This window comes from Phycodurus eques, chromosome 19 (genome assembly GCF_024500275.1).
Source record: "Phycodurus eques isolate BA_2022a chromosome 19, UOR_Pequ_1.1, whole genome shotgun sequence".
NCBI lineage: Eukaryota > Metazoa > Chordata > Actinopteri > Syngnathiformes > Syngnathidae > Phycodurus > Phycodurus eques.
Genome location: NC_084543.1, coordinates 17,219,201 through 17,244,518, shown reverse-complemented (window position 1 = coordinate 17,244,518; position 25,318 = coordinate 17,219,201). Strand labels below are relative to the sequence as shown.

The 25,318-nt window shown below is 40.6% G+C and overlaps 1 protein-coding gene across 2 annotated transcripts in view; it reads left to right on the top strand.

Annotated features, from left to right (window-relative positions):
• Positions 1 to 25,318, top strand: part of ryr2a (ryanodine receptor 2a (cardiac)) — a 355,011-nt gene that overhangs the window by 199,874 nt on the left and 129,819 nt on the right. For both annotated transcript variants that reach the window (XM_061705277.1, XM_061705276.1), the window contains exons 58-67: positions 1,285 to 1,374; positions 1,933 to 2,070; positions 3,416 to 3,493; positions 3,690 to 3,765; positions 9,259 to 9,382; positions 10,069 to 10,184; positions 10,374 to 10,438; positions 10,571 to 10,692; positions 10,932 to 10,981; positions 20,747 to 20,807. In XM_061705277.1, the coding sequence (XP_061561261.1) occupies positions 1,285 to 1,374; positions 1,933 to 2,070; positions 3,416 to 3,493; positions 3,690 to 3,765; positions 9,259 to 9,382; positions 10,069 to 10,184; positions 10,374 to 10,438; positions 10,571 to 10,692; positions 10,932 to 10,981; positions 20,747 to 20,807 (920 nt within the window). The remainder of the gene's footprint in view (positions 1 to 1,284; positions 1,375 to 1,932; positions 2,071 to 3,415; positions 3,494 to 3,689; positions 3,766 to 9,258; positions 9,383 to 10,068; positions 10,185 to 10,373; positions 10,439 to 10,570; positions 10,693 to 10,931; positions 10,982 to 20,746; positions 20,808 to 25,318) is intronic.

Below are 25,318 nucleotides of genomic sequence, written 5' to 3'. Positions count from 1 at the left end.
TGTATACTCAAGACATTTGGTCTCCTCTCCTCTTCAGGTGGTAAAATGCATGCTCTATTTGGTTAAGGTCTGGTGATTGACTTGGCCAGTCTAAGACCTTCCACTTTTTCCAACCGATGAAGTCCTTTGTTGTGTTGGCATTGGACAAAATGGTTTTGTAGACTTTTTTTTTGTCGACTTCAGAATTCATTTTGCTGCTACCATCATGAGTTAAATCATCAATAAAGACTAGTGAGCCCATTCCAGAAGCAGCCATGCAAGCCCAAGCCATGACATTACCTCCACCATGCTTCATAGATGAGCTCGTGTGTTTTGGATCATAAGCCGATCCTTTCTTTCTCCATACTTTGGTAGCGGTTCATCTTGACCTCATCAGTCCAGAAAACTTTGTTCCAAAACCTTTGTGGCTCATCTCTGTACTTCTTTGCAAAATTCAATCTGGCAATTCTTTTTGCTGATGAGTGGTTTGCATTTTGTGTATGGCCTCGATATTTCTTCTCTCAAGGTCTTCTTCGAACAGTGGATTGTGATACTTTCACCCCTGCTCTGTGGAGGTTGGCAAACCATTTTGTCTGGCAATTTAAAGAAAAATGCATCCAAAGGGATTGGTAGAAGCTTCGTCATGCAACAAGACTCTGACGCAAAACACACTGCCAACACAATAAAGGACTTCCTCAGGTGGAAAAAGTGGAAGGTCTTAGACTGGCCAAGTCAATCACTAGACCTTAACCAAATAGAGCATGAATTTTACCTCCTGAAGAGGACACTGAAGGGAGAAACCCCAAGAAGCAAACAAGAACTGAAAAAGGCTGCATTAAAGTGCTGGAAAAGCATTTAAAATGAAGAATTCAACAGTCTGGTGAAGTCAATTGGTCGCAGGCTTGATGCAGTTATTGCAAGTAAGGATTATTCCACTAAATATTAAATGTTATTCAATTTAAGTTAATTTAATAATGACTCTACCAATACTTTTGCTCACTTGAAAAGTGGGTGGCTTAAAACAAAAGGTGCTCTGTCCTGAGTTGTTTAACACATCTAGATGTAAATACCATTAAATAAAAGCTGGCATTCTGAAGTTCTGTCTGATATTCATCTTTTGATCTGAAAACCAAATGTCTTCAGTATACAACAAAAACAAAGGAATTCACCTTGCCGTACCAATACTTTTGGAGGAGACTATATATATATATATATAGTTAAATTTGCTTGTTAAAGGCAACATTATTATCTTTTCATAATTTCAGTTTTGACATATCCCTTTTTTTGTTTAAATGTGTTTTTCAGTTTTCAAGTGGCTGGTCATATGGGGAAAAAGCATGTGAAATATCCAGGACCCACAATTTATTAAAGCCTTTTAAAGCACTCACTGATAAGGTAATATACATCTACAACAATGGTTACTTTATGTATGACCAAAGTTTGTAGTCTGCATTCAAAATTTGGAGTGACATTGTCCGTGTGCAAAGACCGTGCACAAAGACAGTGGCAATCGTATGTCCCTGTGATCTACAGTTGCTTCAGTTCAATAGGAATAAGGTATGTAATGAATAAGGCTATTGCCTGAATTTCCTATGAAATACATTTTTTGTGATTTACCAATTAATAATAACATGGTCAGCATCCAAGCTCATAAATATATGGTATGCCTAGAAAAATAACAAAATAACATGCAGTCTGCACTTCCATTAGTGTGCACCAGGTTGTTCGATGTTGGGGGAATGAGTCAAAAGTTGCCAAATATAAAAGTTGCTTTTCTGGAAAATAGTTGCTCGGGTGTTCAGAAAAATCACTAAATATAAAATGTAATTTGAGTCGGCAACACTGGATGTAACAAAAACAATTTTTGAAGGTGCAATCACGACTCTACAGATTGCGATATTGTTTTATTTAGGGAAAACCTCGTTTGATATTATGTTGGTTTATTTGTATTAGGATAAAGAGTTATATTACTGGCCAATCAGAGAGTCTCTAAAGACCATGCTTTCTTGGGGATGGAGCATCAACAGGATACGAGAGACTGACTCTGCCACGCTGCATAACACATCTAGGAGGATATCGCAAGCCAGCCAGGTACACAGTTTTAAGACTTTTTCTGGAAATTTTCAGCTGCTACAGTATGTTGGACAAGTTAGCACATCATGTACTACTAGTACATACCCCAGGCCCACCATTTATTGTCAATATGTGCTGTTCTCTTTCATATTGCATGGTTGACATTTACCCATTGCTTGTACAGTCTGTTTATTCCTGTTCGACCCCAGAATTGGTCAGATTTAAAAATGTGTACGTGATGGCTATAACCTATCTATGAAATAATCTCATATTAATCAATCATAAAAAATAAAAATTAAAAAAAATCATTGTTTCAGCTGGCTGTACAGATTCATTATGGGTAACCTAAACCTGCTAGTCACTCATTGGCTGAGCAGATTTGTCATTGCCACCTCCTTTTGGAGTTTTCGCAAGTTTCACTATGGGGCTGTTATTGTAGCAAAACCATTTGCAAATGTGTATTTGAATCCATAATTATGTAAAAAAAAAAGAATTTATGTCTGTAACCATAATAATGTGTAACATGAATCTACAAATGCGAAACTCGAGTCACGAAAAGACATCCAGTCAAATCAAGGGCCCAGTGAGGAGTGGTCAGTATGACCTGCTCGCCTGATGTGTGTAGTTACGGAGGCACACACATTTGCAAATCGCCACGCGCATTTGTGAGTGTTCGGCGGCATGAGTGTTGCAAAGATCACGTGTAAAAAAAAGTACAATATAAAGACCCAAGTATTTACAGATCACACATTGTACACATTTGTGACTGTAGTCTACTATTTGCGACTCGAGTTACGCATTGTTGATTCATGTTACACTCTTGTGACTTTAGCGACACATTTGTGGCTCTAGTTTCACATTTATGACTCTAGTTACACATTTGTGGATTCATGTTACACATTTGTGACTCTGGTTACAGATACAGATGTCTTAACATATTTGTGGACTGAAATACGCTTTTGCAAATGGTTTTGCTCCAATAATGGCCCCATATTTCACATTAAGAATTGAGGATCGACTGCTAGAAATAACAAATTAAACACGTGTTCACGTTAGCTGAGCCTATCCGCTGCTTTTGTGAATATAAAATGTCTTTCTCTGACCGTGTCTGGCTTCAAGAACAGTGAAGCACTCATTTAAAAAAAAAATCAGTCAAGAACGCTCATAATAATGTTAGCATGAAGAAAAGTTGCTCTGTGATTGACTGACGAGCTGTCAAGGGTGTAGTCTGGCTTTCACCCTAAGTCAGCTGGGATAGGCTCCAGCTTCCTCTGACCCTGAATAGGTTAAGCGGTATAGAATATGGATGGATGGATTAAGAAAAGTTGTTGTAATAATAAAAGAATTATCCTTTGTTCCCCAGCCGTCCTTTGAAGGAGCACAGTGTTTCAATCCCAGACCCATTGATATGAGCAATGTTACACTGTCCAGAGACTCACAGGTATTGAATATGTATTATCTAAACACTGATTACATTCATCCACATCAAGTTTTAGTTAACACACGCCATAAGTGCACACTGCCACAACAAAGCATACTGATAACCTAAGTTGGTTATGAGAATTGGAGAATGACTATATATATATATATATATATATATTATATATATATAAACAGTCAATTTTTTTGTTTTGCAGTCAATGGCAGAGCTGCTCGCAGAGAACTATCATAACATCTGGGCCAGGATAAAGAAAATTGATCTAGAAGCCAAAGGTGTGGTATGGAAAATACTGTGGGATTTATGCATGACTATCTTTCAACATTAAATACAGTGGATCTAAAATGTCTACACATCCGTGTTCAAATGTCAGGTTTTTGTGAAGTAAAAAATGACACCAAGATACTATAAACCATTTAAAAACATTTTTTGTTGGATCTATCTCGCCCAACACCTATAAGAATAGACACAAAGGAATGAAGACGCTTGTTTCTTTTTGCTCATGAGGAGGACGTGTGGGAGATTGTTCAGTTACATTCTCCTATCACGCTCTAAACAATCTCCCCCGTTGCTCCTGAATTTATTTGAAACAGGGAGGTATCTAAGTTACAAGACATATCATACTAAGGGGAGGGAGTCAAGGTGAAGCTATGAGATTAGCACCTGGCTATGTGTCCTTGGTCAAGGTGCCCTTTTCTGTTGATTCCTGCTGAGTCATTTTCTTGAGGGCGAGACATCTTCCTCTCCCCCACGGTCAGCAGGCAACCATCAAAATCGTCCACAATACCAATGCAAGCCAGCAAATAAATGATAACTTTGTACAATTTATTTAACAATTTTCCACCACGAATGTGACCTATTAGCTTTACAACTCTATTTAAAAAACAGGATAAGTAAAAATAAACAACTGACAATATGGTTGCACATCCTCTTTTAACTGGGGATATGGCTGTATTCCCAATTAACCAATCATAATCAAATTAAAGTTAAATGGGAGTCAGCACACACCTGCTACTGTTTAAAGTGCCTCCGATTAGCCCTAAATAAAGTTGAGATGTTGTAATAGGCTTTCTCTGACTTTTTTATATGCTTTCTATCAGAAGCCTAAAGGTTTTGTGCAATCACTGACTGTTATTTTGCTGGGAGCACTCTTAAGGGACTTTGAAGATTTGATTACCCTAATTTCTCTTGTATAATGCACATTTCCCCCCTCCAAAAATTGTGAAAAGTCAATATTGTGCACTATACATAGGTATAAGAAAAAAATGAAAAATGTCTACATTCTAAAACACAATATAATAGGAAATGCATAATTTGAGAAGCATGATCATCCGTTATATTTTGACACACACAAACTACAGTTACAGTTTTAGGTCTCCTTCTGTTATTTTACAGCCATCTGAGAAATCAATGCTTAAATTTAAGCAGGTAGTATCAGCATTCTGAAGAAGAAATACATTTCAACCAGCCATAGACCATAACAATTTATCTGCTAATGTCAGTGACAACGAGGCAGCTCATCGGTCAAGACTCACTCGTGGTACAAAAATAGTCAAACAATGGTTAGCACACATGAACAAGAGGAAGAGGGAGATAAACACACATAAAGGTCTATTCACACTATTTCGGGGATAATTAACACTAGCCAATATAACACCATTCTTCACTATTTTCAAGGATGCTGCGCATTGTGGGAATTTCTCCGACGCTGCACGGTGACAACATCGTTTACGCACTTGAAAACATGGTGGCTTGCTGTCAGAGCTGGTCTGCGGCAGAGATGTTTTTAACTACTTGTGAATGATTTTATTGGTGTAAACATCATGTAATTTATTTATTTTGTACACAATTTTTGTTAAAAATGTAATGAAGCAACAACTTGAGAAAAACAAGTTAAGTTAAAAACATCACACCATGTCACCTGTCAAGCAGAACACAAAAACTCTTAAAAATTAAAGCAAATGCACGAAAACACACAAATTAACACAAGGTTTGCTTTGAAGTCAGAGGAGTAGATGACTATACAAAGGAGAAGAAGACGAAGAAGAAGAAGAATACAACTATGATAAGAAAAAATGGACACCTCTGACAAAGCAAAGTCAAATGCAATGCAGTGCTTTTATTATTTGGGATAAAAGAAAAAGTAGGCCTGTTGTTCTGCACAACATATATTCTGTGATACACAGAATACACTATATTGCCAAAAGTATTTGCTCACCTGCCTCGACTCGTGTATGATTTTAAGTGATATCCCATTCTAAAGCAAAGAAAGCAAAGGAAATGTATTAATATAGCCAGACATGCAAACACCAAATGCACGAAAAAGGTGACAAAAAAAATTAAATTGTAGGGATAAATTAAGCAATCTGGAAGACTATGAAGAGTACAATAAGGCAAAATAAACACATTTTCTTCAGGCAGAAAAACATTTATTTACACCGTTCAAGAACATGTTTATGGACAAATTTAAGATTAAAATTAAATATGCCTAATTTCTTTGCTTTTTTGTCTTGGCCTCCAATTTGAGCCAGGCCCATCTCCACCTGCACATGATGCCTGCTTAAAGCTGTGCCACATTAATAGCATCTTCCTCTTTAAACACTCATTCTGGAAAATAATTTAATAAAATCATTGTCTGTTTCATTTAATTTTTCACTATTAACAACTATAAAGGCCCAAATTCATCCTCCAGGAAAATATTAAGTACAGTATTTTTCCGTTTTTATTGGCCATTTCTGAATTTGAAGTCAGCTCATTCTGCGTTGTGATGTGACATAATACTTAATATCGCTCCGTCGCTTAAACATTTAACATTAACATCCGTAAACTACTTAGATACCGTAATTTATGTAGTGCATTTCATACACATGATAACTCAATGTGCTTTACATGATTAAAAGAAAGAAAACAACGAAAAAACAGCTTATAAACATTTTAAAAAGAGAAAAGAAAAAAAAGAAAAGTATAATTATAACAGCGTACAGTGCAAGAAATATCATTTAAAAATGGAAATACTCTAAAAAGCCTGAGAAAAAAGAAGAGTTTTTAACCTGGATTTAAAAACACTCACAGTTGGGGCTGACGTCTCATCTGTTGGTAACTTATTCCATTTGTGTGCAGCATAATAGCTAAATGCTGCTTAACCATGTTTGCTTTGGACTCTGTGCTCCACTATTTGACCTGAGTCTGTCGATCTCAGAGCCCTACTGGGTATATATCCCATTAGCATTTATTTCATGTATTCCGGACCTAAACCACTTTGTGATTTATAGAACAGTAGCAAAACTTCAAAATCTATTCTAAAGCTGACTGGAAGCCAGTGGAAGCCAGTGTAAAGACTTTAGAATTGAAGTAATATGCTCTCTAGCTTCTGCATTCTGAATAACTCTATAGGTCATTGCCATTCGAAGAGATTGAACACTTCCAATGGTTACGAAATAACTCCTTTCCTCCAGGAAGGACCTGAACCTTTTAAGGACTTATTTTTAATATGATGTTGGTTTACCCTTTACAGCTCTAACAGCTTCAACTCCTGTGGGGAGACTTTCAACAAGGTCTAAGGGTGAATTTATGGGAATGTTTGCCCATTTTTTCAGGAGCATATTTGTGAGGTAACACACTGATGTTGGATGAGAAGGCCTGGGTCACTGTTCTATCTGGTAGAGTGCTGGACGATGTGTTCATGTTCATCCATACCAAATTCTCTCATCCATGTCTTTATGGATTCTCTCATCCATGTCTTTATGGACCTTGCTTTATGCACTGGTGCACAGACATATTGGAAGAGGAAGGGGTAATCCCCAAACTGTGACTGACCAAAATCTCTCGGTATGCTAAAGCATTCAAATGTTCCTTTCACTGGCGCTCAGGGGCTAATATTTTGGAGATTTCCAACTTTGTGGGAACAGTTCGGAGATGGGCCCTTCCTGTTCCAACATGAAAATAGAGCGGAGATTGAGAGCCAGACCTTCTTGTCCAACATCAGTGTGTAACCTCACAAATGCGCTTCTGGAAAAACGGTCATTAAGTCCCATAAACATACTCCTAAACTTTGAGGAAAACATTCTCAGAAGAGTTTAACATGTTAGGACTGCAGAGGGTGGACCAATGTCATATTAAATGGGATGTACCGTAATATCTCGTGTATAATGCGCAACCATGTATAATACGCACCACCAAAGTTGACCTACAAATTCTGGAAAACGCTTCAACCTATATATATTGCATTTTTACAATGCATGATTTTGCTTCTACCCATATGACGGCACAGTGGACGACTGGTTAGAGCGTCAGCCTCACAGTTCTGAGGACCCGGGATCAATCCCCGTCCCTGCCTGTGTGGAGTTTGCATGTTCTCCCCGTGCCTGCGTGGGTTTTCTCCAGGCACTCCGGTTTCCTCCCACATCCCAAAAAACATGCATAAATTGGAGACTCTAAATTGCCCGTAGGTGTGCATGTGAGTGCGAATGGTTGTCTGTTTGTATGTGCCCTGCGATTGGCTGGCAACCAGTTCAGGGTGTACCCCGCCTCCTGCCCGATGACAGCTGGGATAGGCTCCGGCATGCCCGCGACCCTAGTGAGGATAAGCGGCTCAGAAAATGGATGGATGGACCCATATGATTATCTGTATTTTGTTAGTTTTTTTCAATGAATTATTCTGAATTTAAGCTCTTTATTGGAACACATAATACTTTATTTTTATTTGCTTGCTCTTATTTTGAAATTCACAGCCCTACTTTTACAGTATTTAGTGCATTAGAAAACACACAGTTGTGCTCATATGTTTGCTTACCCAGGCAGTATTTGTAAGATGGGTACAATTCTTTCAAGAAAACATGAAGGACCAGACGAAACACATTTAATTTTATTTTAATGGGATTCAAATTAATCTGTCAAGCATTTCAGAAAAGCATTATCAATCAAGAAAACATAACCATAAAGAAATTAATGATGGTTGTTGTTCAGTCATCAGTCGTATTTATATATTAAAAAAAACACACAAAAAAACAACAACAACAATATTTCACAAATTCTGCCTGAGTATGTAAACTTCTGAGCACAATTGTACATATATGCAGTCATATATACCCTGTCATATTGGAGGCTACTATTGTAGGCTACTCCTTTTTCATAACCTCTAGAATGAAAGTTTGCAACTTTTTCATAACCTCTAGATGGCGGCATACATTTATAAAATGGGAAAGTCTTTTTCATTTTCTCCTATACCTATGTATAATGCGCACTATTGACAATTGTTTTTGGGGGGGACATGCTCATTATACATGAGAAATTACGGTTACTCAAATTCATATCTGAATCAAGGCAGATGAGTGAATACTTTTGGCAATATAATGTACAGGGTGATGGAAAAGTAACTCCCTATTTTTAAGTACTTGGAATTTATTTCTGAACTATAATTCTTACAAGAAATGAACATGAGACGTGTATTGCATGGACTTTTATTTAAAATTCGATATGGGCGCCAGCATTAGCCACCAGTTTCTCAAGCCACCAGGGAACTGATTTAACTGATTTCTCAAGGAACTCTTGTGGGATGGAAGACATAACTTCTCGTATTCGCCCTTCAAGGTCTTTCAAAGTCGTTGGTTTGGTAGAATACACTTGCTCCTTAAATCATGGAACATACACAACAAAATTTGAAAGATATTACATCATATGAATAAATTCTAAGTATTTTAAAATAGGGAGTTACTTTTCAATCAGCCTTTATATTGGAGTGTATCTGACTTGCTGTCTCTGTATTCCAGGCGGAGGAAATGACCCCTTACTAGTTCCCTTTGATACACTGACTGCCAAAGAGAAATTAAAAGACAGACAAAAAGCACTAGACATCCTCAAGTTCCTCCAGATCAATGGTTACACTTTGTCAAGGTAGGACATTTATTTATACCCACATGTGAAAGATGTTATCACATATATTAACCAAGTCCTCTTTGGGATTTATCATGCGTTTGAACTGTTTAACACAAGCCAACATGCAACGACATTCTGACATTATTTACTTGCTTTCAAACTGAAGTTATATGAACCTCTAAGGAGTGGTCATCACAGGTGGAATGAGCCTAATCTGGTCAGATTATCCTGTGGTGTGAGGTGTGTTAAGATTGCTAGTACTACTCCTTCAACCTCTTTGCCTTTTCCGGCAGTGGATGACCTGAAGAACATTGTTGGTTCTCACATTTCAGCCCAAGTTATACATCATCAGTTACATTTGGTTGCGCATTACTTATGGTTTGTGGATAGAGACTTTTATTTATTAAACCTTTTATAGCTTTTTGTGTACTGCGTGGGTCATCCTGAGTACTGGCTCATACAGCCATGCACTGTCTATCCAAATACAACAATGGAAAAGATTTAGGGCATGAAAATATTAATCATTGATAAATAGAAAACCCAACTGTCCCAACATTGTGGTAAACGGGATTACGTGTGTGAGATGTAAAACAAAAGAACGTTTGCCTTGTGAACTGTGCCGCCCTTAATAGCATTGGCCACACTTTATCCTTCTGTTGAAATTCATGACCAACAATATCTGTAGTGAGACTCTTTGTTTTCAGAGGTGTGAAGTCGCAGGAGTTGGACACACCAGCCATAGAGAAACGATTTGCCTACACCTTCCTTGAGCAGCTCATCAACTATGTAGACCAGGCCCATGATCACATGCTGGAGTTTGGTGAGACTCTTCACTCTTAATTTCATGACAGCACTGCATGATAAAAGCAGTGTCTAGTCGTCTAGGCAAGTATTATGCTTTATTCAGTATAGACGAGTTCACAGAAAAAGTGGCTACTCGAAAAAGATGGCCTAATGGGGAAAAAATCTGCAAACAAGTTTACCTATATTTTTGTTTGATTCTCTGTAGACATGGGAACAAGACAAAGGGGAGTAAAGAGTCCTCATGAACAGCAGATGAAGTTCTTTTTAAAGGTCAGAACTGAGCAGTATTGCATTCAACAATGACAACCAAAATGTTTACCAGCAATGACTGTTTGCAGACGCTTAGTTGGTGGACCAAGGAATTGTTTCTACATTTCTACCAATTGTCAACTGAACCCACAGGTTGTCTTGCCATTGGTGGATCAATATTTCAGAAACCATCGGCTGTACTTCCTATCCACATCCATCCATTCCATTAGCAATGGTGGACATGCCTCCAACAAGGAAAAAGAGATGGTGACAAGGTGATTTTCACAAACAATACATGGAAAGATGGCAGTGACACGATTTACCATTTAACTCCCATAATGGTGCTTGAATTTTTAATTACACATTGTCTGGATGTTGGAAATCTCAGTTGCTTGTCAAAGGGATTTGTTTCTCATTCTCCATTGTCTTTTTTGCTCTCTGTTATCTCATAACTGTTTTTTCATTTGTTCTTCTTCCCTCCCTCCCTCTTCCTCTTCAATTTGTTTTTTCCCAGTCTTTTCTGCAAACTGGGAGTACTTGTCAGAAATAGGATATCCTTATTTGGTAAGAATGGTTTATGGCTATTGCTTGCACTTTTGATCACAAGCTCAAACTCCCATCCAACCCCAGCCCCTCTCTGTGTTTTAGATTGTTAAATCAAAAAAGCCAGTGTTAAATTTTTATTTGCATGAATCCAGTATAGTTTGACTGATAAATGTGGAAAGCAAATTTTGGAAACAATTACTGAGTCCTATCATACACTTGTGTGTGTGTGTGTGTGTGTGTGTGTGTGTGTGTGTGTGCGTGCGTGCGCGTGCCAGGCTTTTACTGTCTTTTACTTTAATATACTTTTACTGAATGTGAGGTGATGATTACATTTACGACACTTTACTGCCCTTCTTTGGTTTTGGGTTCGGTACATCTTGACTCTGAGGAAAATCTATTTTTCTTGTATAGTTAGGTCAAAACAAAGTATATGTTCACAGTGTTATTATTAGTTTTTATTATTGTAGTATTATTAAAATTATTTGTGATAACTTGGAAATATATATATTTGCTGTTCTATCTATGCCAGCGGCATATAGTGACAGGCAGAACAATTAAATGCAATTCCGTTGAATGTCAAAAGGTACAATAAAGCTATGTATCCACCTGTTGCCTTTCATACAACAGAATAGGTCGTGGCTCCCTGTAAATTTATCAGCTTGGTGTTCAATTTAAAAACTTTGATATTTTTTATTTATTTTTGTTTGGTGATTCACCAATAAATTCCTAAATAAGTTCCTAAAAAAAGCCCAGGTTATTAAGTAAGTCTTATATGACATAGATATGTTTCATAATTCATATCCAATAGGGGTAGAGGAGTGATAATATTATCTCCAGTATCTGATGAAAATCATATGTGAATGAGCTCAGCTCATGCATACATTTTACTCCATAAACTTTCATCTCTTCATTCATGGGACCTGGACATTATTGTCATCTGTTTGGCTCTGAACTCCACAAAAATGGATTTAAATTGAAACGAACAAGATGTCCTTTAAATACAGTCTTTCAGCTTTAACATGAGGGTATTTACATCCAAATCAGGTGAACAGTATTTGTACACTTTTAAACATGATATCTTCCACTTTTATGCCCATTACCTTTTATGGGGGCTTGGCTAGCTGCATGCAAGCATCGCATGTCCTCGGGTAGCTGAAGTAGGTCTGACGATTATCTCTCAATACCAAATTAGGACTCACAAATGTTTGTGAGTCCCAATACACCGTTGGAGTTTTGTTTCGGCACAATTAGTTTTCAGGTAAATGTGCCCAAATTTATTATCTTACTTACTCCCTTACAATGATGTCCGGGAGAAAAATAAATGCTACACACAAATGTATTTGGGTTGAACTTAAAGGTGTTGGGAAAAGTAGTTTTCTATGTAAGATCACAACACATTGACAAACGGGCATTGTGACTACGTTATCCAGAATTCAACATTGGCTCAGGCACATTGGAAGATCCGTTCGGAAATAGCCTCCGAGCGTGCTCTGCTACACTCCGCACTGTTTGGAATCTCAGAGCCCTGTTGGAATCTACACTCTCAGAATGGCGTTGGGGTGTCAGATTGAATTTCCAAACGTGCCACCATATTGGCTTGCATTAGCGCTGTTAGTGCTTCTGTTCACTGCTTCGCCACATTAGTAAATGAGAAAAAGAAGAGTGTGCATGCCTATAAACCGACCAAACCATCTCTAAAAATAAATACATACATATACACACACACACACACACACATATATATATATGTTTGTGTGGAAATGCAGCCCTATGGGTCTCAAGCCCGGATAAAGGCAGAGGGTTGCGTGAGGATGGGCATCCGGCTAAAAACTTTGCCAAACAAATATGAGCGTTCATTCAAAGAATTCCATACCAGATCGGTCGTGGCCCGGGTTAACAACAACCTGCAGGGCGCCGTGGCCCGGGTTAACAACAACCTGCAGGGCGCCGGTGGAAATTCGGCTACTGTGGGTCGAAGTCGAAGAAGAGGTGGAAAGCGGGTTCTTCGGCAGAAAGAGAAGAGGAAAGCACAGAGCCTAGAACTGAATCTGGGGACTTTGAATGTTGGGACTATGACAGGAAAATATCAGGAGTTGGTTGACATAATGATTAGGAGAAAGGTTGATATATTGTGTGTCCAGGAGACCAGGTGGAAACGAAGTAAGGCTAGAAGTTAAGGGGCAGGGTTTAAATTATTATGGTCTATTATGGTCGACCATGGTGTAGATGGGAAGAGAAATGGAGTCGGGTTATTTTAAAAGAAGAGTTGGCTAAGAATGTCTTGGAGGTGAAAAGAGTATCAGATTGAGTGATGAAGCTGAAACTTGAAATTGAGGGTGTTATGTATTATGTGATTAATGGCTACACCCCACAGGTAGGATGTGACCTAGAGGTGAAAGAGAAATTCTGGAAGGAGCGAGACGAAGTAGTTCTGAGCATCCCAGACAGAGAGAGAGTCATGATAGGTGCAGATTGTAATGGATATGTTGGTGAATGAAATAGGGGTGATGAAGAAGTGATGGGTAAGTTCGGCATCCAGGAAAGGAACTTGGAGGGACAGATGGTGGTAGACTTTGCAAAAAGGATGCAAATGGCTGTCGTGAACACTTTTTTCCAGAAGAGGCATGAACATAGGGTGACCTACAAGAGCGGAGGTAGAAGCATGCAGGTGGATTATATCTTGTGCAGACAATGTAATCTGAAGGAGGTTACCGACTGTAAAGTAGTGGTAAGGGAGAGTGTGGCTAGACAGCATAGGATGGTGGTGGTGTAAGATGACTCTGGTGGTGGGGAGGAAGATTAGGAAGACAAAGGCAGAGCAGAGAACCATGTGGTGGAAGCTGAGACAAGGACGAGTGTTGTGCAGCTTTTCGGGAAGAGGTGAGACTGGCTCTCGGTGGACAGGAGGAGCTTCCAGAAGACTGGACCACTCTAGGCAATGTGGTCAGAGAGGCAGGCAGGAGAGTACATGGTGTATCTTCTGGCAGGAAAGGAGAGAAGGAGACTTGGTGGTGGAACCTCACAGTACAGGAAATCATACAAGGAAAAGGGTTAGCTAAGAAGAAGTGGGACACTGAGAGGACCGAGGAGAGGCGAAAGGAATACATTGAGACACAGGGCAAAGGTCGAGGTGGCACAGGCCAAACAAGAGGCATGTGTTGACATATGGCAGGTTGGACACTAAAGAAGCTTGCCAGACAGAGGGATAGAGATGGGAAGGATGTGCAGCAGGTTAGGGTGATTAAGGACAGAGATCGAAATATGACCAGCATTGTTCTAGCATTGCTGGCAAAGATGGAAAGAATACTTCGAGGAGTTGATGAATGAGGAAAATGAGAGAGAAGGGAGAGTAGAAGAGGCAAGTGTGGTGGACCAGGAAGTGGCAATGATTAGTAAGGGCAAATTTAGAAAGGCATTAAAGAGGATGAAAAATGGAAAGGCAGTTGGTCCTGATGACATTCCTGTGGAGGTATGGAAGCATCTAGGAAAGGTGGATGGGGAGTTCTTGACCAGCTTGTTCAATAGAATTCTAGCGCGTGAGAAGATGCCTGAGGAATGGAGGAAAAGTGTGCTGGTGCCCATTTTTAAGAACAAGGGTGATGTGCAGAGCTGTGGAAACTATAGAGGAATAAAGTTGATGAGCCACATAATGAAGTTATGGGAAAGAGTAGTGGAGGCTCGGCTCAGGACAGAAGTGAGTATTTGCGAGCAACAGTATGGTTTCATGCCTAGAAAGAGAGAGTTTGCCTTGAGGATGTTGATGGAAAAGTACAGAGAAGGTCAGAAGGAGCTACATTGTGTCTTTGTAGATCTAGAGAAAGCCTATGACAGAGTACCCAGAGAGGAACTGTGGTACTGCATGCCGAAGTCTGGAGTGGAAGAGAAGTATGTTAGAATAATACAGGACATGTACGAGGGCAGCAGAACAGCGGTGAGGTGTGCTGTAGATGTGACAGACAAATTTAAGGTGGACGTGAGACTGCATCAGGGATCAGCCCTGAGCACTTTCCTGTTTGGAGTGGTGATGGATAGACTGACAGATGAAGTTAGACTGGAACCCCGTGGACCATGATGTTTGCAGATGACATTGTGATCTCCAGTGAAAGCAGGGAGCAGCTGGAGGAACAGTTAGAAAGATGGAGGCATGCACTGGAAAGAAGAGGAATGAAGATTAGCCGAAGTAAAACAGAATATATGTGCAGGAATGAGAGGAGTGGTGGTGGAAGTGTGAGGCTACAGGGAGAAGAGATAGCAAGGGTGGAGGACTTTAAATACTTGGGGTCAACCGTCCAGAGCAATGGTGAGTGTGGTCAGGAAGTTAAGAAACGGGTCCAAGCAGGTTGGAACGGGTGGAAGAATGTGTCAGGTGTGTTATGTGACAGAAGAGTCTCTGCTGGGATGAAGGTGTTTATAAAACAGTGGTGAGGCCAGCCATGATGTACGGATTAGAGTCGGTGGCACTGAAGCGACAACAGGAAGCAGAGTTGGAGGTGGCGGAAATGAAGATGTTGAGGTTCGCTCTCGGAGTGACCAGGTTGGATAAAATTAGAAATGAGCTCATCAGAGGGACAGCCAAGGTTTGATGGTTTGGAGACAAAGTTAGAGAGAGCAGACTTTGATGGTTTGGACACGTCCAGAGGAGAAATAGTGAGTATATTGTTAGAAGGATGATGAGGATGGAGCTACAAGGCAAGAGAGCTAGAGGAAGACCAAAGAGAAGGTTGATGGATGTCGTGAGGGAAGACATGATGGCAGTTGGTGTTCGAGAGGAGAATGCAGGAGATAGGCTTACATGGAAAAGGATGACGCGCTGTGGCGACCCCTAATGGGACAAGCCGAAAGGAAAATAATAAGAAGAAGTGCATGTTGATGTACCAATTGTCACGATGTGATTTTAACTGGACCCAGAAGCAGGTGGAGGCTGAAGAAGTTTTGTGGAGAATGGTTTATTGCGAGATTCGGAGGTGGAACCTTGAGGCATACTGGCGGGTCATCGAGACAGGGAGCGTGCGGCAGGTGGTGGCGTGAACAAGCGGATGGCTTGGCGGCGTGGTGGAAGAGGCGGGGAACATGGAAGGAGCACTGCGGAAAAGGAAAAACAGAGGTCAGAAATATTGCGGGGACTGGGGTATCTTACGTATACATCGAGAGCCGGTGTACCACGGATGAATGTTAATACTCCGGCAGTGGAGTCTTGGATCTGGCAGGCTTAAATGCAGGGGATGAAGGCTGATTGACAACAGGTGTGCGGCCGAGGTGGTAATGATTACTGGGAAGAGAGAGAGAGAGATGGAGAGATAGAGAGGGCGAGAGGCGCGCAAAGCGCCACCCAAGATCCAATGACAGAACTGCAGGGCACAGCTCATGACACAAATTTAAGATGAAAATTTAATTTGCCTCATTTCATATCTTTTTTGTTCTGGCCTCCAACTTGAGCCAGTCCCATCTCCACCTGCACATGATGCCTGCTTCAAGCTGTGCCACATGAATAGCATCCACCTCTTTAAGCACTCCCCTTCTGGAAAAGAATTGACTTAATTAATTTTCTGGTTCACTTCATTTTTCACTATTACCAACTTCAAAGGCTAATCCCAAATGCATCCTCCAGGAAAATATTAAATACAACATTTTTCTGTTTTTATTGGCCATTTCTGAATTGGAAGTTAGTTCATTCTGTGTTGTGACATAATCCCTAACATCGCTCCATTGCTTAACACATTTAACATTAACAGCCGTAAACTACAGGGTGATTGAAAAGTAACTCCCTATGTTTAAGTCCTAAAAAAAATATAGTATTTTTTTTATCGTTTTAGCGTCAATTTGACATGTCTTCCTTTCATGGTCCTCCACCATTTTTGCACTTGAACAACGGACCTCCAACCTTCTTAACGTGCCGCTAGCTGGGCACGTTCCTGTAGGACAAGACGTCCAGCCATTTTTGTAGGCTTTTAAATTTTATACAAAATAATCCATCTGAAAAGAAAACAAGAACCTAGATATTGGAAAAATATTACAACATATGAAAAAATTATAAGTATTTTAAAATAGGGAGTTACTTTTCAATCACCTGGTAATTAGATAATTGTAGTTTCCTCATTAATACAAGATGTACTCGCCGATCAGCTCTTGTTGCCGATGTTACGTGTGCTTCGCGGTTCCCCTGGGACCGTAACCAGGGCCATGACCCGCGGGATCTCAACAAGAGAATACAAAAGACAAGCACAACCAATACGATACTGATGAGAAAAAAATGTTGCTTAAACGTAAGAGTAGCAATAGAGGATGTCCGTCCCAGAGGTGTGTAGAGTAGCCAAACATTGTACTCAAGTAAGAGTACTGTTACTTGACAATAATGTGACTGAAGTAAAAGAAAAAGTATTCCTCCCAAAAATTACTGGAGTAAGAGTAAAAAGTACACAGTGAAATAATTACTCAAGTACTGAGTAAATAGCACAATCAATAAATAAATAAAAAATTACTGCACCGTGTCTTCTCAAGTTATAAGTGGTATGAAATATCCACCCCAGAAACCCCCAGAAACAAGCAAGAACTAAAAAAGGCTGCAGTAACGGCATGGAAAAGCATTTTAAATTAAGAATGCAATCGTATGGTGAAGTCAATGGGTCGCAGGCTTTATGCAGTGATTGCAAGTAAGGGTTATGGCAAATATTAAATGCGATCCACTAGAAGTTAATTTTATAATGTCACTTCCAATCCTTTTGCTCACTTGAAAAGTGGGTGGCTTCAAAGAAAAGGTGCTCTGTCCTGAGTTGTTTACCACATGTAGATGTAAATACCATGAAATACAAGCTGGAATTCTGAACTTTTGTTTCATATTCATCTTTTGATCTGAAGCCCCAATGTCTTCAGCATACAACAAAAACATAGGAATAGACCTTGCCATTCCAATACTTTTGGACTTTTTTACAATATATATTTTTATATATCTTATTTTTCTTTTCCATTTGGCTTGTCCCATTAGGGGTTGCCACAGCGTGTCATCCTTTTGCTTGTCAGCCTATCACCCGCATCCCCCTCTCTAACACCAACTGCCCTCATGTCTTCCCTCACGACATCCATCGACCTTCTCTTTGGTCTTCCTCTAGCTCTCTTGCCTGGCAGCTCCATCCTCATCACCCTTCTACCAATATACTCACTCTCTCTCCTCTGGATGTGTCTAAACCATCAAAGTCTGCTCTCTCTAACTTTGTCTCCAAAACATCTAACCTTGGCCGTCCCTCTGATGAGCCCATTTCTAATTTTATCCAACCTGGTCACTCCTATTGTCTCTTCAGTGCCGCTGTCTCTAATCCGTATGGCTGTCCTCACACTGTTTTATAAACTTTGCCCTTCATGCTAGCAGAGATTCTTCTGTCACATACCACACCTAACAATTTCCGCCACCCGTTCCAACCTGCTTGGACTCGTTTCTTCACTTCCTAACCACACTCACCATTGCTCTGGACTTTTGACCCCAAGTATTGAAAGTCCTCCACCCTCGCTATATCTTCTCCCTGTTGCCTCACTCTTCCCCCTCCACCCTTCTCATTCTTGCACATATATTCTGTCTTACTTCATCAGCCTATCCATCACCCCTGCAAGCAGGAAGGGGCTCAGGGCTGATCCCTGATGCAGTCCCACCTCCATCTTAAACCTCACCGCTGTTCTGCTGCCCTCATACAGTAAATGTCCTGTACTATTCTAACATACTTCTCTGCCACCCCAGACTTCCGCATTCAGTACCACAGTTCCTCTCTGGATACTCTGTCATCGGCTTTCTCTAGATCTACAATGACAAAATGTAGCTCCTTCTGACCTTCTCTCTACTTCTCCTCAAGGCAAATAATGCATCTGTGGTACTCTTTCTAGGCATGAAACCATACAGTTGCTCACAAATACTTCTGTCCTGATTCTAGCCTCCGCTTCTCTTTTCCATAACTTCATTGTGTGGGTCATCAACTTTGTTCCTCTATAGTTCCCACAGCTTTGTTCTTTAAAATGGGCACTAGCACATTTTTCCTCCATTCCTCAGGCATCTTCTCACCCGCTAGAATTCTGTTGAACAAGCTTGTCAAAAATTCCACAGCCACCTCTCCTTGATGCTTCCATACCTCCACAGGTATGTCATCAGGACCAACTGCCTTTCCATTTTTCATCCTCTTTAGTGCCTTTCTAACTTCCCCCTTATTAATCATTGCTACTTCGCTGTCCGGCACACTCTTCTTTCTCTCTGAATTTCCTCGTTCATCAACTCCTCAAAGTCTTCTTTCCATCTATCCAGCACACTGCTGGTACCAGTCAATACATTTCCATCTCTATCCTTAATCACCCTAATCTGCTGCACATCCTTTCCATCTCTAGCCCTCTGTTTGGCCAACATGTATAGATCTTTTTCTCCTTCTTTAGTGTCAAACCTGTCATACATGTCATTATATGCCTCTGGTTTGGCCTTTGGCTCCTCCACCTTCTCCCCACGTGGAATCTCCCACATACAGTATTCCATTCTCCTCTCCTTGGTCCTCTTAGTGTCCCACTTCTTCTTAGCTAACCTCTTTCCTTGTATGATTTCATGTATGTTGAGGTTCCACCACCAAGTCTCCTTCTCCATTTTGCTTCCAGAAGATACATAACCCTAATGAAGTCCTTCTCAGGTTGGCAGTGATGTCACTGACTCTTGGCTTTCGGTGTTTCTTCACAGGTCTCACAATGTTTCTGTCATCAACTGCCGTTGATACTCTTGGCCGACCTGTTTGATGTCTGTTGCTCGTTACAACAGTAGTTTCTTTCTTGTTCAGGATGTTCCAAATTGTTGTATTGGCTCTGCCCAATGTTTGTGCAAGAGCTCTGATCGATTTTCGATCAGCTTCAAAATGGTTTGCTTTTATCCCATAGACAGCTCTTTTCTCTCTCTCTCTCTCTCTCTCTCTCTCTCTCTCTCTCTCTCGCTAGTGGTACACTCGCCTGACTTTGGTGCAGGCAGCGTGGGTTCAGTTCCCACTCAGTAACAGTGCGAATGGTTTTCCGTGTCTATATGTGCCCTGCGACTGACTGGCGACCAGTTCAGGGTGTAGGATGGATGGATATATAATTGTGTGTGTGTGTATATATATATATATGCATGCTTTTGGGATGTGGGAGGAAACCGGAGTACCCGGAGAAATCTCACGTAGGCACGGGGAGAACATGCAAACTCCACACAGGCGAGCCGGATTTGAACTCCTGTCCTCAAAACTGTGAGGCAGGTGTGCTAACCAGTCGGCCATCTCTCGTTTTCTCTCTCTTTCTCTCTCTCTCGATATAAAACCTATTCGTTCAGAGGATCATAGTTTTTTGTTGGACAACCTCTACTTTTTTCCAATAAGACAATTATAAATATCGGTAATTATCAATTTCGCATCACATTGTATAGTGATCATCTCCCAAAAAATCCACGATGCACTGAATCCACAATCAGTGAACCGTGATATAGTAAGGGATAAGGGATAACTGTACTTCTAAAAATAAAAAGAAGGAGAGTAAATCATTGTATTTGCAACCTCGTAATTTAATTTTGTTACAAAAAAATAAGTATTTTTTTTAAACTTTGATTGTCATGCTCTGCTATTGTTTTTCTTTTTTTTTGCAAGGCACATAATGTATCTATGAAGGAAAATATTTCTCACACCTCCACCTCTGCCCCCATAACAGCGTTTTTTTTGTTTTTGTTTTTGTTTTCCTGTTTTGTACTCAGTGGCTATCATTTAAAAATCTTTGACTTTTTTTTTCTGTCTCATTTCATTTTAGGTAATAATGCCACATCCATAGTCAACTGTTTGCAAATACTGGGTCAAAGTCTGGATGCCAGGTAATGGAACAACAATTTTTTTCATAAAGTGGTGTGCATAGTTGGCACCTTACACAGCGCTCACAGGCGCAGATCAGCCTGTCGAGAGAACATGCAATATATCCAAAAAGATGTTCACGCAAATGTGTTTTGGAAGCCTTAAAAAAAAAGCCCCAGAATAGTCTGTGGAGTATTGTAAGTTAAGCTTATTTTTGCAACACCAATATGAGGCAAACTACTGTCAAAGTAATCAAGTCCATTCCTAATTCAGATTCAGAAAATCACAGACATGAGTATTATCATAGCGGCCAAGCAAATTAAGTGATCTTTTCAGGCATTTTTACAGCATTGAGCACAAATGAGCATGTTGAAGACCCATCCAACCATCAATCTGTCTACTGCCTATCCTGTTTGATCCTGTTTAGGTCTCTCACCTTTGGGTGAGAGGCAAGGTACACGCTTGACTGGTCGCCAGTCAATCGCAGCGCATGTATTGACAAACAACCAAACACTCTCATTTACATCAAAATAAGGGGCGTTGACATGTCATGTTTGGCTCGGTTGAAGCAAACTCTGGCAGGATTTCTCTGCCTGTTTGATTTGTTTCGTCAAGTATGAACACAGTCTTACAGATCCTGGTGCACAATAAACAAATGGACTGAGACCAAGCAAATTCAAATGTTGAGACCAAATTTGAATGCTACACTTACTAAATACATGAAAACAACTGCAAAAGAATAGGGAGGGGGAAAAAACAATAGCTAACAGTAAAGATCCGCAAATGCATTGTAAGCATTGGCTTTCTGCCACGAGCAGTCATTTATATTTCAAGTACTGTAATTTGTTGAGCTCATGTACAAACCCCAATTCCAATGAAGTTTTGCAAAACATAAATAAAAACATATTTGAAAATCCTTTTCAACCCATTTTCAATTGAATGCACTGCAAATACAAGATACTTAATGTTCAAACTGATGAACGTTATTTTATTTTTGCAAATATTTTCTCATTTTGAATTTGATGCCTGCAACACGTTCCAAAACAGCTGAGACAGGGGCAACAAAAGACTGGGAAAGTTGAGGGATGCTTAAAAAAACCACCTGGTTTGAACATTATACAGGTGAACAGGTTAATAGGAAACAGGTAAGTGTCGTGACTGGGTATAAAAAGTGGATCCCTGAAAGGCTCACTTGTTCACAAACAAGGATGGGGCGAGGTTCACTACTTTGTGAACAACTGCATGAACAAATAGTCCAACAGTTTTAGAGCAACATTTCTCAATTCGCGTACAATTACAGGAATTTCATCATCTACAGTCCATAATATCATCAAAAGATTCAGAAAATCTGGAGAAATCTCTGTATGTACGTGGCAATGCCAAAAACCAACATTGAATGTCCAAGACCTTCAATCCCTCAGGTGGCACTGCATTAATAACTGGGATCGTTATTGCGAGGTGGGCTCAGGAACAGTTCAGAAAACCATTGTCAGTTAACGCAGTTTGTTGCTACATCTCCAAATGCAAGTTAAAACCATACAAAATGAAAGTCATATATCAACAACACCCAGAAACACCGCCTGCTTCTCTGGGGCCGAGCTCATCGGAGATGGACTGAAGCAAAGTGGAAAAGTCTCCTGTGGTCTGACAAGTCCACATTTCATATTGTTTTAGGAAATCATGAACGTTGTGTCCTCCGGGTCAAAGAGGAAAAGGAACATCCGGATTGCTATCAGCGCAAAGTTCAAAAGCCATCAACTGTGATGGTATGGAGGTGTGCGCATTGCACGGGTAACTTGCACATCTGTGAAAGCACCATTAATGCTGAAAGGTACATACAGACCCTTTCCAAAAAATTAGAATAGCATGGAAAGGTTTATTTATTTCTGTAATTCCATTCAAAAAGTTAAACTTTCATAGATTATAGATTCAGGGCCCACAATTTAAACAATTTTAAGTATTTATTTTTTTTATTTTTACATAATTTGGGCTTCCAGCTCATAAAACCCACAAAATCAGGAATTCAAAAAATTTGAAAACTGTGAAGAAATCAGCATTTACTTCTCAGTTTTTGTAGAAAAAAAAGAAAGAAATAAGGACACAATAAATCAATCAAAATATGGTACTTTCAAAACTTCATGTTAATCTTCAATACTTGGTTGGAAATCACTTTGCTTCAATCACTGCCTCGATGTGCCTTGGCATTGAGGCAATCAGCCTGTGGAATTGCCTGAGAGTTATGGAAGCCCAGATTTCCTTGATGCTTGCTGTCAGTTCTTCTTTGTTTTTGGATCTGGTGCCCCTCATTTTCCTCTTGATAATAGCCCATAGATTCTCAATGGGGTTTAGATCCGGCGAGTTGGCTGGCCAGTCAAGGACTGTGATGGCATGGGCATCAAACCAGGTTTTGGTGCTTCTGGCGGTATGGGCAGCGGCCAGGCCCTGTTGGAAGATGAAATCTGCATCTCCACACAGATACTGAGCTGAAGGAATCATAGAGTCTTCTAAAACATTCTGGTAGACTGTTGCGGTGACCTTGGATTTAAGAAAGCAGAGTTTACCAACACCTGCACTGGACATTACGCCCCAAATCATGACTGACTGTGGATATTTCACACTGGACCTCAAGCAGCTTGGGTTCTGTTCTTCACCCGTCTTCCTCCAAACCCTTGGACTTTGATTCCAAATGAAAGGCACACTTAACTTTCATCGGAAAAGAGGACCTTGGACCACTGGCCAACAGTCCAGTCCTTCTTCTTCTTGGCCCAGTTCAGACGCTTCCTACGTTGGCTCAGGCTCAGAAGTGGCTTGACCCGAGGAACCCAACAGTTGTAGCCCATTCCCCGGATGCCTCTGAATGTGGTGATTTTTGAAGTTGTGACTCCTGCCTCATTCCACTCTTTCTGGATCTCTGCTAGATTCTTGACTCTTGTCTGTTTGATAATCCACTGCAGCCCACGGTCATCACACAGTATTCACACGAACGACTGCACCTCAGCGAACTCGACTGTCGAACTCCTGAAGTTTGCAGATGACGCCACTGATGACGCCTCATCAAGGACGGTGACGAGTCTGCATATTGACAGGAAGCGGAGCGGCTGGAGCTGTGGTGCGGCCGACACAACCTGGAGCTGAACACGCTCAAGACTGTAGAGATGATCGTGGACTTCAGGAGGCATCCTTTGCCACAGCTGCCCCTCACGTTGTCCAGCTGCCTTGTGTCAACCGTCGAGACCTTCAAGTTCCTGGGAATTACAATCTCTCAGGACCTGAAGTGGGCGACTAACATCAACTCCGTCTTCAAAAAGGCCCAGCAGAGGATGTACTTCCTGCAGCTTCTGAGAAAGCACGGCCTGCCACCGGAGCTGCTGAAACAGTTCTACACAGCGGTCATCGAATCAGTCCTGTGTTCTTCCATCACAGTCTGGTTCGGTGCTGCTACAAAAAAGGACAGACTCCGACTGCAACGGACAATCAAAACTGCTGAAAGGATTGTCGGTACCCCCCTATCCACCATTGAGGACTTGCACGCTGCCAGAACTAAGACAAGGGCGTGCAAAATCCTCTCGGACCCTCCGCACCAGCTCTTCTAGCTCCTTCCCTCAGGTAGGTGCTACCGATCAATGCAAACTAGAACTAGTAGACATTCCAACAGCTTCTTCCCTCTTGCGATCAACTTCTTAAAGACCTAACCTATAATTCCATTACAACAAGCTGGCAATTTTTTTTTTTTTTTGACTGAGTTCGTTGTCACATTTCTGTGGGGCCAATTATGTATTACTCGTGCACTCACTGTAGTTGTCTCGCCATGCTGCACTTTTTGCATATACTGGCCACTCATGCCAGAGTAGCATCTGCTCCATTTGCACACTGATTGAGGAATATCTGTAACATTTGCACAACCAACATTGTCCCAGATGATCGCACTAATCGTCACTTTAAACCGCATACACTCCTTGAAGTCTCAGCGCCCCTTGCACAATGGTCATTGCACCGGACTATTGCAATATTAGTCATTCAAACTGCTCTAAGTGCTAGAGGACTCTGCATCTTTTCGCACAATTGTTTTTTGTCAATGTCTTTATGTCTCCAAAGTGTTCTGTAAATTGACTGTTGTCTGTTGTCCTAGAGCGGCTCCAACTACCGGAGACAAATTCCTTGTGTGTTTTGGACATACTTGGCAAATAAAGATGATTCTGATTCTGATTCTGATCTCTTTTGCTGGTGCATCTTCTCCTGCCACATTTTGTGCTTCCATTAGACTTTCCATTGATATGCTTGGACACAGTACTCTGTGAACAGCCAGCCTCCTTAGCTATGAACGTTTGTGGCTTATCCATCCTTTGGAGGGTATCAATGATGGTCTTCCCCATTTTGAACTGTGACAATTGAAACCAACTGGAGCAATTTAATGACACCTGGGGCAACTTGTGCTGGTGCTTTGACTTTAGTAAATGATTACTGTGTGACACTCAGTTTAAAACATTTATGGCCTGCAAAATTTGAGCTGATTTCTTCACAGTATTCCAATTTT